This window comes from Belonocnema kinseyi, chromosome 8, assembly GCF_010883055.1.
Source record: "Belonocnema kinseyi isolate 2016_QV_RU_SX_M_011 chromosome 8, B_treatae_v1, whole genome shotgun sequence".
Lineage (NCBI taxonomy): Eukaryota > Metazoa > Arthropoda > Insecta > Hymenoptera > Cynipidae > Belonocnema > Belonocnema kinseyi.
The window spans coordinates 96,701,442-96,720,021 of NC_046664.1; the positions used below are offsets into that span (position 1 = coordinate 96,701,442).

Below are 18,580 nucleotides of genomic sequence, written 5' to 3' on the forward strand. Positions count from 1 at the left end.
CCTAATTTAAGCAAGCAGAGCAACATAAAAATATCTATTATAAAGTCATCTGAGCTTCGGGTACAGAATGAATAGAAAACAAAATCAACAGAACGTATTCAGTTCATATAAACTAAAACGATTTTCTTTCTTGTGAGAAAGAAGTTTCTAGGCAGCCATGTAGCAGTCAAATTCTGAAGCTCGACATTCTTTCCTTAAACCACGTCAGTAACATAGATATTATATGAATACAGATTCAATTCGCAGCAGTATAAAAGATGTAGTTTGTATCACAGAACAAGTAAATTACCCGTGTTTTTAGAATAATGTAATTCATAACTTTGTATTAACAATTGAGTAGTTGGATGCAAGAAAAGCTTGCTTGTATTTTTAGAAGTCACTTGTGTTTCTTTTGTTTTGCACATAATTTCGTGGAGAACAAATGAAGAGCAAGTGACTTCTGAAAATACAAGTAAGCCGTTCTTGCAACCAACCGCTCAATTAATCAATATTTTCGATTAAGTGAATAGTTTTTTCCGATGACTTCATCCAATTTTGGATCAATGTGAGTAATACAAAAAAATGGCATACTTGAAAAGTGTTCCGCGGTATGCTGCCGCATAACGCCCGAGTGCGAGCGCGAGGACTCCCTCTACAACCGGCTCTGTAACTCAATGAATTTCAATTTGTCCATTTTCTTATTAGACATTTTTCATAGTAAAAAAGTCAAGCTTTCTTTTGAGACTATTTAAAAAAAATCGTAGATGACTAAATTGCGAAAAAAGTTAAATAAACAATTAATTTATTGAAAGAATTGTTTAAACAATTTTTTTTTCATAAATAATAAAATAGGATGAAAGCGTGTGAAAAGCACTTTCCAAAACCCTCATAAAAATTTTAAATTGCGTAATTAGAAAGGAAGTTACAGGCGTTTGAAACTACCCCTGCAGGCATTGGGGTTGAAAATTCAACCCCCCCCTCACTTGGGGAGGGTTGGTAATCCTGGTCTATAAGTTTGTGGATTAACTACTGTTGGGTAGGCGAACATATTCCCAGAATTTAGAGACAATCGAAAAACATGACTTTTTGAGTTGGGGAAGTTGAGGAATAATGCCCCATATATATCATTCGTAACAAATGTTTACAACATAATTCTTTGCAAAACAAATTGTTGACTTTATGATAATACATGAAGCGTAAGTTTCTTTTGGCAGATAATAGTATACTTACATAAAATATGAACAGCCAGGTTGTAATTTAACTTTAATCGATATCAGCGCGGAATACGAAAATGCATCAAATTTTCGGTGTAATAGGAGAGTGTATGATGTAAACAAGGAGGATGGGAGAGGGGAGTATTAATCAGAGTCAAGTAAACAATGTGTTTGAAAATCGCTCACTCGTCGGACTATCGTTGGTACTCGGCGTGACTTGCTGCTGCTGAGTTGTACTGTATTTTTTTCGCAAAGTTTACCTTGAAAAATTTTATTCGCCTTTTCTTTTTCGTGCTGCTAATTTTTGAGAGGTTTATAATGATTTTTAACTTTGAACTTTTATGCTCACTCACGTATCAATGCATTTTTAATGTTTCGAAATTTATTTCATCAGGTAATAGACTGAAAAATGAAACTATCGATAATTTAAATGAACCAAAAGTTTGATGAAAGTATAAAAGAACTACTATCAGCTCAAGGCGAAAATAGTTTTCAACTTACCAAAGATGACAATTTAAAAACTATTGAAGATGTGAAAATAAAGAAAAGTTGTAAGTATAAGAAATGTCCTCAAGATTATCAACTTCTACGTCGATATGACGTCGCTGAATTTAGTATTAAAGAAGTTGATCGTTCCTGCTAATGAAAACGACAAAAAGATTCGATTTTATGCACATACAGAGGAATTATTCGTTATACTGCATGATACGCATAACTCTATTGGTCATGGTGGTAGAGACTGAATGAGAAATATTTTAAATGATAAATACAAAAACATTACTAAGGAAGTAATTATGGCATATCTGAATCTTTGTGAAATTTGTCAAGGTAAACTCAGGATACCTAGAAAAGGGGTAGTAGTAAAACCTATCATAAGCACAGAAATGAATTCAAAATGCCAAGTAGATTTATTAGATATGCAATCTCAGCCTGATACAATTTTCAAGTTTATAATGGTGTACCAAGATCACCTTACAAAGTTTGTTCAACTACGCCCTTTAATGTGTAAAAAAGCTGATCTTGTTGCTTACCATTTCTTGGATATCATCTCGACGTTTGGTGCACCGTCTTTTCTACAATCGGACAATGGGATGGAGTTCTGTGCAAAAATCATCGAAGAAACTTACAGCTTGTGGCCAGAGCTCAAAATTATTCACGGAAAGCCGAGGCACTCCCAAAGACAAGGGCCCGTTGAAAGAGCAAACAAAGACATTGAAAATATGCTATCGTGTTGGCAAAAAGAAAATAATAACACGACTAGATGGGCAGAAGGACTGCGATTTGTTCAATTTATGAAGAACAGAGCATGTTTTTTCAGCAATAAAGTGCATTCCTTATGAAGCCATGAATGGCTGCAAAGCCAAGGGTGGATTGGCTACTAGTTTGACGCCTGACGTGTTATTGACATTACATACTCAAGAGGAACTGCAATACATAATACAAAGAGACCAAAACGACACAGAAGAGAAAGAAGGTCAACATCAACCGCAATCGTCAGAGTATCGTTCAAATTCGCCATAAACTGATGTGATTAACGTAATGTCTGAGTCGACTTGATCATAAATGCAAATCTCGATGGAACTGTATCGAATCCCTTTGAAGAAAAAATACAACAAGTTCGTAAGAGGCGAAAAGTTGTTAGATTCAACTAAGAAAAACAAACTTAAAAAATGGTTGCTGCATCAAACGCTAAATTTTCACCTGCTAATTTAGGAGAAACTGTTCGAGTTTCTGTTCCGGATTTAGATAGAGGAAGAAGCGACTCCAGGAAAATTCTAGCCATCATTTTGGAAAAAAGCGAAGATGGTTTGTACAAGTTGGCTACAAAACATGGTGTACTAAATCAGTTTTACGCTCGAAACCAATTTGCCATTTACAAGGAACAGTTTATAACTGAAAATGACACATCAAACAAGACAATATCACTTAGAGAATGTTCGAGATTATCGTTGATTGGTGGTGGACAAGGATACAATAAATGTAATTGTCGATGTAATTGCAAAACGAAGATATGTAAATGTCGTAAAGGAGGAAGGTTGTGCAATTCCAAATACCACCAGAGCTCAACTTGTTGTAATAAATAATAATTATTTATTTATTTTATTGACGACACTTTTTTTACCGTTTGTTTTATTCAACGTAAGAGCTTTTTGCTCAAATACGAGAAGTAAATTATAAATAACATAAAATTATAAACTATTTTTTAAAAACTTATTAGCACAGACTATTCTACACGCCGTAATAAATTGTACATTTTGATCGAATATTAATAGTTATTGAAAATGATAAAATGTATTCTTATGACGTGTATAATAATTCTTGCCAAATAGATTGCAATAAATTTTTGTGTAGAATACTACCTCGTGTGATATTCATATTTTAATTTGCGTGTTCAATCAAAAAAACTCTTACTTTGAAAAAAAGAATCGAAAAGTTTGTGTTGAATCAAATAATGTACAACCTGTATCTGTATGAAATGAACTTTGCTTCTTTTGTGATAAATTTATGCTGTATATTTTTACCAATAAACGCTACCGTGTACAAAGTGTGAATGATTCTGGAGTTATATAACCTTTCAATATCGCTTTTTCATGATAACCAGGATTGGGATAATAAGGCCCCGATATTAGGGGATTTTCAGTGTTACATGCTGCACTTGCGATGTTGTTCCTGGTTCATTTCAGTATAAAATTTGCTTATACGTGGTATATTAGCGCGATCGCATAATTTTTTATTGGAATAGTGTCGTCGATAATTTGACTCGGGAGTTTTGTACATTTTCAGGCAGGCTCTGAGACAATTTCTTTCGAAGACCCTTAGTTTTTCCATGGTGGAAGGCGCTACGTTGAACCAGACCTGGCATCCGTACGTCAATATGGGCCTTATGAGCAACACATAGCATAGAATTTTAACTTTAGAGCCTAAATGCTTAGAATGAAATAGATGCTTGGCGTTAAAGTAGGCCTTTTTCCGTTTTTCCAGAGCTTCTTTAACGTGATCATTGTGTCTTAGCCGATCGTCAAGGTGATCTCCCAAGTATTTTACTACCCTTTTGTGTACTAGGTATTGGTTTCCATTTTCGCTTGTTTTTATTTTGAAATCTTTCCATACTTTGCAATACTTTTTATGAACTTCAGATCTTCGATCTCGAATACAAATATTTCTTTCCGTGTAAGGCGTTCTATGAGATTTGTTAAGGTGTTTCAGAAACTCCTTCTTTATTAGTCTAAAAAATAGGCCATTCAGCCAAACATTATCGAAAGCTTTTTTGAGGTCGATAAGATAGGCCGCGACAAATTGTTTGTCGTTTAGAGCCCAACAGACATCGGACACAAATTTACTAATCGCGTGTTTTGTTGAGTGTTTGTACCTAAATCCAAATTGCGTATCAGGGATTATGTCGTTTTTTTGCAATGTTGTTGAATGGATTGATTGAGTACTATTTGAAATATTTTGCTCATATTTGGCAAGAGATTTATTGGTCTATAGCTTCCTAGTAGCTTGTCATCTTTGCCTTTCTTTTTTAGTGCTTTGACTCTGGCAGTTTTCAATTTATCCGGAAAATGGTGGTTATTCAACATATTGTTAAAAATTATATTATATTTATGCAAAATATTAGTAGGTAAGTTCCTAATTGAAACGTTTGGGATTCCGTTCGTTCCAGATAATCTTTTGTTGTTATGATTTTTAAAAATGTTTTCAAGTTTATTAATGTTACAAAAGTAATCCTCTTCATCTTCGTACGTAAAATTATTGGCAGGTTTTGTGTCGCAAAAACGGGTCAGGGTTTTTTTTAGACTGTGTATTTTTGATAACAAATGATTTTTAATGTTCCGGAATTTTTTTATTCTGGGACATTAATATCTTTTTACGAAATCAAAATTCTTATAACTGGGCGTGCAAGTTTGTTGGGCCTCCATGATAAGTCGATCAAGTAAGTTTATTTGAGTGTCTATCTCTTCGTTACTGAGATTTCTGCTTTCCGGTAGGATCGCGTTAAATTGGCTGAAGTGCTTTTGGAATTCCTCCCAATCTGTCTTGTTAAAGTTTAATCGGTGGGTGTTTAGGGCTGGTTCTAAAATAAGGTTATCTATGCCGTTAAAGAAAAAAAAACAGTATTTATTCCTTTATGATCGTTATCATAAGGGATTACTTTTAGTCTGTGATTAATCAAATTGTTCACCTTGATCCTGTTATCATGCAGGTATAACTAGGTATGATTTTCCGCTGGGATACGTGGGTTCGAACGGTCCTAGCAATTTTATTCTGAACTGTAAATCGTTATTTTTTACCAAATTAATTAAGTATAAATCCCTGGGATTTTGCTGAGCATCTTGCCAATCAAAGTAACGGGCATTTAAATCTCCTGCTAGTAAATACCAATTTTCCGAGTTGTAAAGTTTAAGTTCATTAAAGATAAGGTTCAAGTCTTTGGCAAAATTACTTCTAGTGTGGTCTGCTGTTTAAGCACTAATTATGTATAAGTTTTGGTGATTTTGGAATGGGTTCCTGATAATGGTTGTTTCGATAACCACCTCCTCTGTTATCTATTCTATCGTTTCTTAGAATTGTGTAGTTTTCAAACTTAATTTTGTGTCGTGAATTTAACTTGGTTTCGCTTATTAGTGCAATATCCAGGTTGTATTTTTTTATTGTGTCTTAAAGGTTGTATCTCCTAACGTAAGATACTATAGAATTAACATTTATTGTATAGAGGTTTATGTTGTTATAATTTATTTTATTTGTGTCCGAATTGTTATTTCTTTTAAAGAAATTGGTTTTTGACCATTTGAAAAGGAATTTTTTTTAAATAACTGAATCCTTAATGAAAAATATTAATTTTCAACTAAGAATATTACTTTTCTACCAAAAATTACGAATTTTCTACAAAATCTAAAAAGTTTCAAACAAATATATGATTTCATCTAAAAAACATCTTTTTAACCAAAAGTAATATGAGTAGATTTTACCATTATAGAAATTAATTAAAAAAAAAAAAAAACTTCAAGAAAATAGTTGAATTTTCAATCAAAAAGGTTCGTTTTAAACTGAAAAATATGAAGCTTCAATTATGAACTTGATATTCATCGAAAAATGGGATAGTGCAGTTTTTAGTTAATAAACAATTTTCAAGTTAAAGAAGTGCAATTAAAAAAAAACTGAGTTCTCTACCCAAACAGATTGCAATGAAAAATATCAATAAATTTTTAACCAAAAATGGAAAGTTAAATTTTCACTTCGATAAATTAATTTTGAAAAAAAAAGAATTGTCAGAAAAATTGTGGAATTCTAAATCAGTAAGAACAATGTTCAAACAGGACGATTAATTTTCTACTAAAAAATACGAATTTTTAACAAAATCCATACATTTTTAAACAATTACTTAAATTTTTAACTAAAAAAGATTACACTTTAATCACAAAAATTAATTTTATACCAAAAATATCATAGTTGAATTTTATGTTAAAAACAAAATTAATTTTAAAAAAACAGTGTCATAAAAACTATTTTAAAGGAGATCGAATCCATTTAACATTAAGCAGATTCTGCACTTTAAGTCGCTGAATCGATCTGGAAGTGAAATATATTGTTTTGAGATTAAATTTTAAGAAAACTATTTTTTCGTTATAAAAAAAATTCCATGTTTAAAAGATTAATTTTTAACCAATAAGATTCATGTTCTACAAAAAAGACGAATTTTCAACCAATTACTTGATTTTTAAACTATAACGGAACAGTTTTTAAAAAATTTGTTTGTTGAAAATGTTCAACAATTTAGTTGAATTTTTTTTCTATCTTGACTAGAATTGTTTCTTGGTTAAAAACTCATCTGTTTGGGGAGAAACTTTATTTTCTTACTAAATATGAACACAATAAAAATGTATCCCTTTTAGTTGAAAATTCAACTATTTTGTTTAAAATTTGTCTTTTTTGTTTGCATTCGACTACTTGGTTGAATGTTAAACTAACTGAGTAAAAAAGGATATTTTTTGGGTTGAAGATTCATAATTTTAGTTGCAAATTTAATTCTTTTGTTGAAAATTCTTTCTTTCTTTGGTTGAAAATTAATCTCTTTTGTTGAACCTTTCTCTGATTGTTTTAAGGATAAACGACCTTTTACAAATTAATTTTTTTGGTTGAAGATTAATTATTTTAGTTAAAAATTAATCTCTGGCTAAAAATTTAAAAATGTTCTTGAAATGCATTTTTTGGTTCAATTCAGCTGCTGTTGTTTTAAAATAATCATATTTTTTAGTTTTTGGTTGAAAATTTATCTAATTATTTAAAAGTTTAGCCATTTTGTTAAAATGTTATGTTTTTGGATGAAAAAGTAACTATTTGATTGCAAATTTGTTAATTTTTCTAAACTGAAAATTAAACTTTTTCATTTTCAGTGTAAACGGTTTTGTTAAAAATTTGGCTTTTTAATGAAAGATTTGCATTTACAACCGAATAGTTTAACTTTTAACTGAATAGTTAAATTTTTAACCTAAAAATATACTTTTTAAACTGAATGGCCATATTTTCAAACGAAGAATATTAATCTTTAACCAAAAAGGGTTGCATTAAAAAAAAAAGAATTCTCAATGGAAATGTAGTGGTGGACATCTTAAAACAAAAAGAAAATATTTTCAACAAAATATTTAAATTTTTAACCAGATTAGAATTTTCGAACCAGTATGTAAATTTTCAACAAAGTAGTTGAATTTTTAAAATGCAAATATGGATTTTCGATAGAAAATGTAATATTTGATATTTCAACAAATGCAGATGCTGCCAAGATATGCATTGTAAAAATAAGGAAACGAATTTTCAATCATAAAGATTAATTTTCTATAAAAGATTCGAATTTAAACCAAAAGTAGCATAGTTACTTTTTCACACCAAAAATTAGTTTATTTACGAAAAAAAACAGTAAATATTTAACCAAAGAGATGAATTTTTAACTACAATTATGAATTTTTCAACTAGAAAAACGAATCTTAAATAAAGAATTGTTAGTTAGCAAATAACAAAATTTGTCCCACTTCTTAAACTTTTAAGTCAAAAGACTATTTTTCTGTAAAACAGTTATGACACCTTTACCCTCCATCTACCAACAAAAACCACATTTTTTACAGCACCTTCACCCCACAAGATAAGTTTTCAAGTATTTATTTGTTGAAAGTGTTATTTTTAATGCAAAATTTCATTAATTTCAATGTAATTTGAAATATAATAATTATTAGTTTAATTTGAAACAAAATATTCATGTTTTTCATGAACTTTAATGTGAAAAGTCCAGGGAAAAGTAGGAGACTTAATTAAGCCCGATATTCGACAATTGGAAGAAATATGCGTTCAATAATCTAATCTTTTCCAACTTTGTAAGGATTTATCTACTCTTGTAATCAAAATTCGTACAGTAATCATATATCGCGTTATTTATGAAAGAAGTGTAATGATTTTTTATAAATCGGAATAATGAAACAGTTATTACTAAAAATGTTATGACACTGAAAATATGAACTAATATTGGGCAGGCATAACCAAGATTTTCAGAGAACAGTTTACCAAGTGGCATCAAGCTTATTACATGTGTTTTTCTACCTATAAGGGCATTGAATATTATAATAAGTGTTCAAAAATTTTGATAAATTGATTTACAAAAATTGTGATAAATTATTTTTTAATAAAAAAGCTCATTTGGATTAAAATAGTTCAATTTCATTTTCTACAAAAGAATATAAAATTCGTTGAAATCCTACTATAAAAGGGTAATTACAGTTTCAGATAAAGAACTCATCACCTGGTGTCTTCTATTATTTTATACTAATATTGTGTAACATTCATAATATATGTATAACATAGAAAAGATAGGCTTTTAATTTATTCTTTTTCATAAAAAGACAAATAGGCGCGCGCAAGACTGCTAGCGTACTATAATAACAACGACTGGGCATAATCCTATTATTTAATCAATGTACTCGCTACAATGTATCTTTCAAATTTTCCAAGACCTCATAACCGTTTAGAACATAGTAGCTGTAAAATTAATGCTGCTGTAACACGTTACATCCTTCATTTATTAAACTCGGTTGTATTTCAAATATCAATTTTGTTATTAAAGGAAATGTAAACAATGATACCATTTTTTAGAGGTGGGCGAAAAATTGTCGATCATCTGGTCTATTCTAGTAAAATGCTCATTTATTGAGCATAATTCGTGTTTACAAATGAACAAAGGAACACTTCTCGCTTTTATCAACTTAAGCCTCATCAGTTTCATTTAAGAAATGTTTCCGTCCAAAATCACTAAAAATATACCGTTTTCTGTTGCTAAAAACAAATGAGGTTAGCAAAAATGTATACAAAATATATGCTAGATTGATTTAAAAAATATAATCCTAAGTTTGAATAAAAAATATAAACTTACTCCCGAGATATTGAGCATCTGAATAAGAGTTAAGAAACTTTCATCTAAAAAAATTGGCCAAATCCGAGTACCTCGACCAAGAGTTTTAAGGTTAAAATTTCTAAGGGATCGAAAATCGGGTTTCCGTAACGTTCAAAAATCGAATTTTCAATTGTCCACAAAATTTAAAACTTACTTCCGACATATGGGGAAGCTAATTAAAAATAAAAAATGTTTGATACAAGCAAATGCTTATTTTATGAGGAAATAAAAATTGAATGTGACAATTGCATTGAGATAAGCGATTTTCGGTGCGAAAGGACTATAAGGTTAAGAATTTTATATTTTTTTATTAAGAAATTATAATTTTAAGAAATATCGCAAAGGGAAGACAAAAAATATTACCATGCTTAAATTTTTACTCGAATTTAAAGTAAGTTTCTTTCGCATTTCTATATTAAAAAATTAGAATTCAGACCATTTTTTTACCACAAGGTGTATTTGACTTTTTAAGAATTTATCATGCCATCAATCCATTTTTGAAAAAATGTTGGCTATTTAGTTCTGTATTGCCATCCTTCATTTGTAAAAATGGATTGTCGTCGATAAAAGAGCGTTTTACTAGACCAGATAATCGACAATTGAAGGGTTGTAGTACATAAGTAGATAACCAACAAACTTGGCATTTTTGAAGAGAGCGAAATAGCATTCTGTGAAATCGAAATCACTATTTAAAGATCAAATAAAATTTTATCTCCTATCCGAAGCCAATTCTGAGAAACAGAGTTTCGAAGTTTATAATCTCAAAGTGAGAGGAACAACTTGGCTGTGAATCATGATAAAAAATGCTACTTTTGTTGACACAAATCAAAAGCTTACTCCTGATATATTAAGTGGCTAAATTGTGCAGAAATGAGTTTGATTACAAAAAGTTAGACAATTTCAAGTAAATCATTAAAAAATTTTTAAAGTTGAAATTTCATAGGTTTTAAACATCGTCTTTGGATAGTGACTAAAAATCTATTTTTCAATAAAAAAAACTTGCTACCGAGATTTGAGGAGGCTGAATAAGAATAAAAAGGTTTTCATTCAAAAAATTTTTTCGTTCCGGTCAACTAAAGATTTATTGTTGCGGTATCGCACTGTAACACAAGATATTTGTTGAAAGTTCCATAAAATGGAAATAGGTATATTTTTCTTTATAAATAAACAATAATCATTATAAGAAATATCACTTCTAATCTTAACACAAAAAGTTAAATAAGTAAAAAAACTTTGGTGCTAAAAAAAGTGGAAAATAGTTTTATTTAAGGGCTTTTTCTTTAAAAAAGTATTTTGTTATTTGACTTCACTCAAAAACTTTTATTAAGAGAAAGTAGATCAGAAAAAGGTTTCAAAAGAAGGCAAGAGGTTAGGCTATTAAAAAAGAAGATGAGACACGTATATAGAGTAATTGTCTTTGATTTAACAAGAATGTTATATCCAAAAAGCACATTTTCGTAAAAAATGTCGAACTTTTGGAAAGTTGAACGACAATGTTAAAATTTGTTATAATTAAGTTACAGAAACTTACCCCCAAGTTGTAACTCTGCAGATGCCTGAGCCGTGTCACCTTCAGACCTTCTGACAATGCATTGATACATTCCTCTATCTTCTCGACCAATGCCATTTAGCCTCAGTAACTCTGACTGTCTTCCAGTGCCTGGAAGTTGTCTACCATCTTTGTACCACGTAACAAAATGCGGTCCAGCCTGAGGATGGGTGCCAACTTCACATCTAAACTCTGCATTTCCTCCTAAGTGGACGCTCAAAAGGGCAGGGGTCACTTCTACGTGCAAAGGTGCAGTTACTACCAGTCTACAAAATAATTTCATATAGATTTGATAGTTACTCACAAAAGAGAATATCTATCGGATTAAAAAAAAATTTTATTGTACCTTAATTCTGCACTAGCTTCACCACCAGGATTGGCAGCTGTACAACGATAAACTCCATTATCTTCCAAAGTCACAGCTTCAATCGCCAAAACAGGCCCAAGTAATCTAGTTCTGGGTCCAGGAAGTACCAACATAGGTTCAGCCCCAGTTTGAGCATACCATCTGAAAACAACAAAATGTTCAATTAGCGAGAAGGTTCGTCATCAAAGATACATACTTCTATTCGAAACATGAAAACTTATATTTTTCATTAAAAAGATTTAATTTTCAGCCCCTTCAGCTAAAGGAATTTTATATTTAACCCCAACTTCATCCCACCATATTAAGTTTCAAGGAAGATCGCTGAAGAGATGTGTAGCATTCTCAAGTAATTTTTCAATGGACCGAGAGGCAATCTAGCCTATGAGCAAAGAGAGGCGGTTCAATTTCATAAGCTTTCAGAACACCAACTCGTGTAGCTGACCTGAAATCGACGGAAAGCCCTATCTGCGAGACTTTATCCCTGAAATTTTCCGTTTCATTCGCCTTTTCGACTTACTGACAGTTGCGATAAAGGCACGTTTCCTCTCTAGAGTTTGCACAATCTAAAACCCTCACCTCTTTCTTGCTTCCTAGAGCGACCTCGTTCATTTCCACCAATCTCTCTTTCGATTTGCCAAACTCCTAGTAATGAACTTTGATCCACTGGAGAATTTCTCTTTAAATGGAAGTTCTCTCACAAGTTAAAACCCGATCAGACTTAAAAGTTTGGCGTTAACGAGAGAAAATAATTCGTAGGCGGTTGTACAGACGGATTTACTGATTTTCTTTAAACTACATCGCCGATTGGAAAAGGTGGTTTCAGGTTCATTGGTATCAGGCTCTTTTCGTGTTTGTGCGGGTGTAAAAACGGAGTTCTATACTCGTGCGAAAGAATGACAATGCCTCACTTCTGTGAAGGAACAACGCTCACCCTTTAGTTCGTCTTCAGTTCATAACGACTCGACCTTCGGGCTCGTCTTCGGTTCCCTACGAATCACCTTCTTGTTCTTTCTGAACTCGATTTCGTGCTTTTGAGTAAGGAGCCTTACAATTCAGTTTAAAATTTAAAAAATCATATATATTTATTTTTGAAATTATAATTTTAACAGGTGGTTACTCGAAATGTGTCATGTAAAATTCATGGTAGAAAATAACTTTTTGGGGGTTTTGGAATAACTTCTGTAGGTTTGAGAAAATGTCACGGGAGAGTAATAGAAGTTATAGAGCACTTTCTAGCGAAATAATCGATGTATCAATCATATGAGCTTCCTACCTTTAATATCAAAATAGCAAAAACCCAAAAATGAATGTTTTCATGTTAAATTTTTATGAACTGTATTTCATACAATACAATGAGAGAAATTTCAAGAGATTAATTCACGAAAGCGCGAGGTTTTAGAGCTACAATTTTTACGTGCTTTAAAGTCTCAGATTCTATGATCTAAAAGCATACAATTTGAGAATTGAGAGCAAAGGAGCGTGGCCTAATGCCTTAAACTTCGAGACCCAAGTTTTAAAAGCAAGGATTTCGAGGTCTTAGTTCTCGCGCCAAAGAGTGATAAAACCAAGAAGCAGTGGCGTGAATTGATCTCCCGAAATTTCTCTCCGTGTAGGTATTTCTACAATCTACAATTTCTACAAATATGTAGGATCTTGTACAGGTTTCTGTATAAGACTATATAGGATCCTAGATAATTTCCTGTATTGGACCTAATCCAGAAGCGCAGTAGTATCCTATGGCATCTGCGGCTGCGCAGAAGTTTTTTTGGTCCTCCAGGGGGGCCTGGGGACGTACGTACCTTTAGGTATCACTAGGTACGTAACATTACATACGTACCATTAGGTACCTTATTAGGTACAGTCCTATATAGGAACCTATATAGGAATTGCCAGTAGGACCGTTTCTACCCTTTGAATTGTTCAACTGACGGCAGACCGAACCTAACCTAATATTCGAGTCGCATGAAGTGAAATATTTTTGTTCATCGCTGCCCATTTCAAAACGGTTAAATGGCCGATAATGTTGAAGGTATGTAGAAACCCATTAAGGTCCTTGAAAAAACTGGATGAGGAGGCAACAAACTAACTACGCCATCCTTTGCATAGTCAAAAAATAAAATATACGTATTTTTTCTTTAGTCATTTGCAATTGTTTGCAATAAATTATTGAAACGAATTACTTGAAAAATTATTATTTTGAAAAACTGACTGCAGTAAAAGATTATACGAGTAACATTACAAAGAAAACCTATTTAAGACTTTTTTGTCAGAATTCAATTTGTTAGTGTAAAGTAGGAATAAACAATCATATGGAAAGGGAGTGACTAAATGTCAAGACTCAAGCAGAAAGTGAACATAGTAATTCCAATTATTTGTATTGTTTTATTCTAAGAGTACTCAAAAGTATAAATTTTTGTACCTATTTTTTCCGTTGAACAGATTGCTGCAGTCAGTTTTCCAAAATAATAATTTCTCAAGTAATTTGTTTAAATAATTTATTGTAAAAAATTGCAAATGAAAAAAGAAAAAACCTCTCTTTTTCATATGATTATTTATTCCTACTTTACACTAACAAATTGAATTCTGACAAAGGAGTCTTATATAGACTTATCATAAACAATTGCAAATGACAAAAGAAAAAATATGAACATTTTATTTTTTGATTATGCAAAGGATGGCATAGTTAGTTTGTTGCTACCCCATCCAGTTTTTGCATGGGCCTTAATGGGTTAATTTTATATGAATTCATTACCTTCTCATCATAGAAGACATTTGATTTGCGTAAAATTTGACCCCCGACCCGTTTTTCTCAATTTTCCACGTTTTAAGTCCCCCTGAATAAGAAAAATATGTTTTTCCGAATGTGTATGCCTGTGTGTCTCTGGATTTTTATTCTGTTAGCATGATAACTTTCGAAAGAATTAATAGATTAGATTGGCCTTTGGTATACACTTTTAGTATTTTAAATTGAAAGTCAAATTCTTTAGCCAGCCATTTTGGATAAAAATTAAAAGTGAGCGCATTTTGACAATTTTTCAGACCCCTTGTTTAAGAATTAAAAATTTCCTTACTGTTATTCATATTAATCAAAATTTGAATCTTTGATTTTTCAAGAAAATTCAAAAAGTTGTTATGATGATCTTGTAGGGCATTCAAAAAGCAACATTTTTCTTTAATGCTATAACTCTGGTAATTTTTGATTTTTTTGAAAAAGTCATGAGAATAAATTATTAGAATTTTTTAATACTATGAATAACCGTACAGAGAATTTTTGAATTTTGAAAAAAGTGGTCTCAAAAATATTCAAAATGTGCCCAATTTTGGAATTTTCATCCAAAATGGCTGGCTAACGAACTTGACCTTTAGTCTAGGACACTAAACGAGTGTACCAAAGGGCAATCTAATAGATCAATTTTTTTAAGTTATCGTGTTCACAGACAGACATACACATTAGTAAAAACCTGTTTTTCGGATTCAGCGGGTCTCGAAACGTGGACATTTGACAAAAAATGGGAGGAGGGGGGGTCAAATTTTACGCAAATCTAATACCTTCTCTGATGAGAATGTAAAAATGACCAGAGTTATAGTACTTACAAAATTCAAAAAACCAAAATAAAATAAAAATGTTAAGCCAAATAACGCATGATATAGAAAAACGTCAAGACAAGAGAAATGTTGCCTTTTGAATGCTTTACAAGATTAACATAGAAATAGATAAATAATGATTTTCAAACTACGCAAGTTACGAAAAATTATGTTTTAACCAAAATTCTGCACTAAAAGAGATCTACAAATTTATTATTGGTCTCTAATAAATATTCTTTTAATCGTGAAAAATAGAAAAAAAATTAACATTGAGAAAAAGATAAAAGCTAAGATAAGATTTTATTTAAGAAAATTTTTCGTCTAAATTATATCTACAAATTTACTAAGAACCATTTTACGCTAGGATGTGTATTTTTCCTTTAAAAATCGTAAAAATAGCATCGTAAATAAAAAAATGAAATTGCTCGAAAAAAGATACGAGTTGCAATAAAATGTTTAATGACGAACTTGTTTTTTTTATAGGATGCGTACTTTTTTTTGATTATAAAAAAAAGATAATGAAAATACGTATGTTTCAATACCAATGTATATTATGAATTGTGAAACAAAAAATTTGTGCAAAATAATAAGCAAGTATTAGCAATCATAAAAAATAAAATGTAGCAGCTGGAGGTACAGAAATACAGGGTTTGTCCGGAAAGTAATAGAACTGAGTTGATTTAAAAAAATTTATTGAGCCATTCGTTACAATTCTTTAAAAAATTTTAAAATAGGCTCCTTCTGCGTCGATGCAGCGCTGCCAGCGCGATTTCCAAGCATTGAAGGCGTCACGGAAGCCATTCTCCGGAATAGCCTTGAGAGCCGCGGTGCATGCTGCTTGGATCCCCTCTGTCGTCTCAAAATACTTGCCTTTCATCGGCCTTTTCAGGCGAGGAAACAAAAAAAGTCTGGGGGGGGGGGCACATCCGGGCTACAGGGCGGTTGCGGAAGCGTTGGGATGCCGGCCTTGGTCAGGTAGCTGTTCACAAAAAAGGCGGCGTGAACCGGGGCGTTGGCGTTGTCGTGGCGCAACTTCCAGTCGGCTGCGACGTCTTGTCGGACCCGATTGATCCTTCGTTTGATAAATTTAACATCTGGACAATTAAGCGAATACTCAGTCGACGGTCTGAGTTCAATACTTTGCGCACACGAGTCACATTGTCGGTGTTTGTCGAAGTCGAAGGTCTTCCAGCACGGTCTTCGTCGGCGACCTCTTCCTGGCCTTCCAAAAAGGCCTGGTGCCACCGAAACACACCACTTCTTGCTAAAGCAACCTCTGGGTAAGCCTGCTTGATCATACCAAACGTCTCTGTCGCATATTTATCGAGTTTCACACATAATTTAATCGCGTACCTCTGCTCTAACGAACGCTGCATTTTCGGCTTGCACCACTCACAGAAACACGTCGCGTGAAAATGCCTGTCCTGACTCTCCAAGTGCTCGGAGACAACTTACCAGCCGCTCGTTCGTTAGCTAGAAGCGCCCTCTATCAAATCCAGTCGATGCGCGCACGGTCCGAAGTACAGTCGCGGCAAAAATCGCGTACAAAATCGAGAGCGAAGCATGAGATAGATGATGAAAATTTTTCGTTCAAGCTGAAAGAGCAATTACAAAAGAGAATTCATAATCACCAAACTACAGTTGGCGATGTGTTCATATATGGAAGCCGCGCTGTGAGAATTTCCAAGCATGCGTGGCAATCTAATAACATAAAAAAAGTATCAAAATAGTTATGACCGCGCGAGATCTCAAACTTTTATTAACATTGTAGGGTATTGAAAATATTATCAAGCTTCGAAATCGATAGAAACTTACTGCGAAGTGCTGCAGACCTGCCTTTGGAAGCCGAAAACCTTTTGCTGTTCTATGCTAGGCACGTTTGTCATGCGCGTAGTACCGGGCAGGTGAGTAAAAGAATACTTCCGGTTAGCCATTTTCTTTTCCAACATTTTTATTAGAGATTTTAAATAAGTCTTTCCCAAACAGCAAGTTTACCTTATTTCTACAAAAATCGGATGCATTTTTGTGATACAAAAAGTTACTTCCATTCTGCCATTTTTTTGAAATTTCGATTGAAGATTTAAAATTAGCAAGTTTAAAAACTTAACAATCACCTCCTAACTTTTGGGTATGCGCATTTGTTTAATTTTGCAGATTTCTTATGTAATCCAGCCTACTGTGCGGCCCCCTGAAAAGTACCTCCAAATCAAAGAATGTCACTCGTGCACGAAGCCTACGCCTTTGAGCATATTAATCTCGCTTTTTTTTGCCAAAAATTATTATTGTTGGTCTTGTGAAATAATGATTGATATTGTGAAGTAGTTGTTTTTTCTTATAAAGTCGGTTTTTCTAACAGAATGAAAATTAAGGTTTTAGTTTTATGTTCATGAATGGTTTAAACAGTTAATGTTGTCTGAGAAGTTTTCCCTGTATAGGTAATTGGTTAAATAATGAAGCTAATATCTCAAGACATGCAATATACTAAAAAAAATTCAAAGCAGACTAAAAATTCACTAGGAAAAGATTGAACTTTTCTAAAGTAAAAATATGAAATATTTGAAATATGCAATAAATAATTGTGCAAATAATTCTGAAAATGAAAAATGAAATTTGTAATAGATATAATGCTTTTACGATGATTTATTTTGATAAAAAGAGATATTTCGGGTTCCAATCGTCTAAGAAACTACGAATTTTGCCGACGTGTCGTGAACATTGCAGTTCACTTACTCAGGGTTGACCGTAAACTGAATTATCAGGAAACGCTGTTCTTATGTATACTCTCTACTATACCTGTGATTGGCCAGATCGCCCCATCGTGGGGACTGTTCGAACCTGATTGGTCAATCAAGTCTTTTTTTTAATCCTGGAGGATGAAAATCCAAATCGGATTGGTATTATATCCATGGTCCCTATTGATGCTATTAGGGTGTTTTAAGATTTCGATTTCTTCTCTATGTTTTCTTGAAAGGTTTTATGTGTTTTTGCGATGACTGTTATTTTGTCAAATAAAACGTTATGTAGTGAGTATACATAAGAACAACATTACCTGATGTCGCAGTTTCAGGTCATATTGCTTTCACAAATAACGGTTTGTAAAATAATACAACTGATGTATCGAATACGTTTAAAATATATGCAAATTTAATTTTGATTCTGTTGGAAAAAAGCCAACTGTGAAAAAAACAATTATTCAAACAAATTACATTTTTTTTAAATATATGATATCCCTGCCTGATGATGTTCCCGCGTTGACGTCGCGGTAGGGCTTGATCGCTCCTCTAATTACTTCGGCGGTAATGCTACCTATATAGGAATTTTCAGTAGCGTCCAACTGTGCACGTCTCAATTAATACCAGGTGTATACATATGAAACCGGTATTGCCATTTAGCGGCCAGTAGGCACACTTGTAGGCACTGTCGGAACTTACCATTTGTGCTAATTGGCG

The 18,580-nt window shown here is 32.5% G+C and overlaps 1 protein-coding gene across 1 annotated transcript in view; it reads right to left on the minus strand.

The window, feature by feature from the left end:
- LOC117177916 (Down syndrome cell adhesion molecule-like protein Dscam2) overlaps positions 1-18,580 on the minus strand; it is a 273,718-nt gene that overhangs the window by 42,931 nt on the left and 212,207 nt on the right. Inside the window, exons 6-7 of the mRNA XM_033369016.1 lie at positions 11,526-11,687; positions 11,162-11,445 (exon numbers count right to left, since the gene is read on the minus strand). Coding sequence (XP_033224907.1) covers positions 11,162-11,445; positions 11,526-11,687 — 446 coding nt within the window. The remainder of the gene's footprint in view (positions 1-11,161; positions 11,446-11,525; positions 11,688-18,580) is intronic.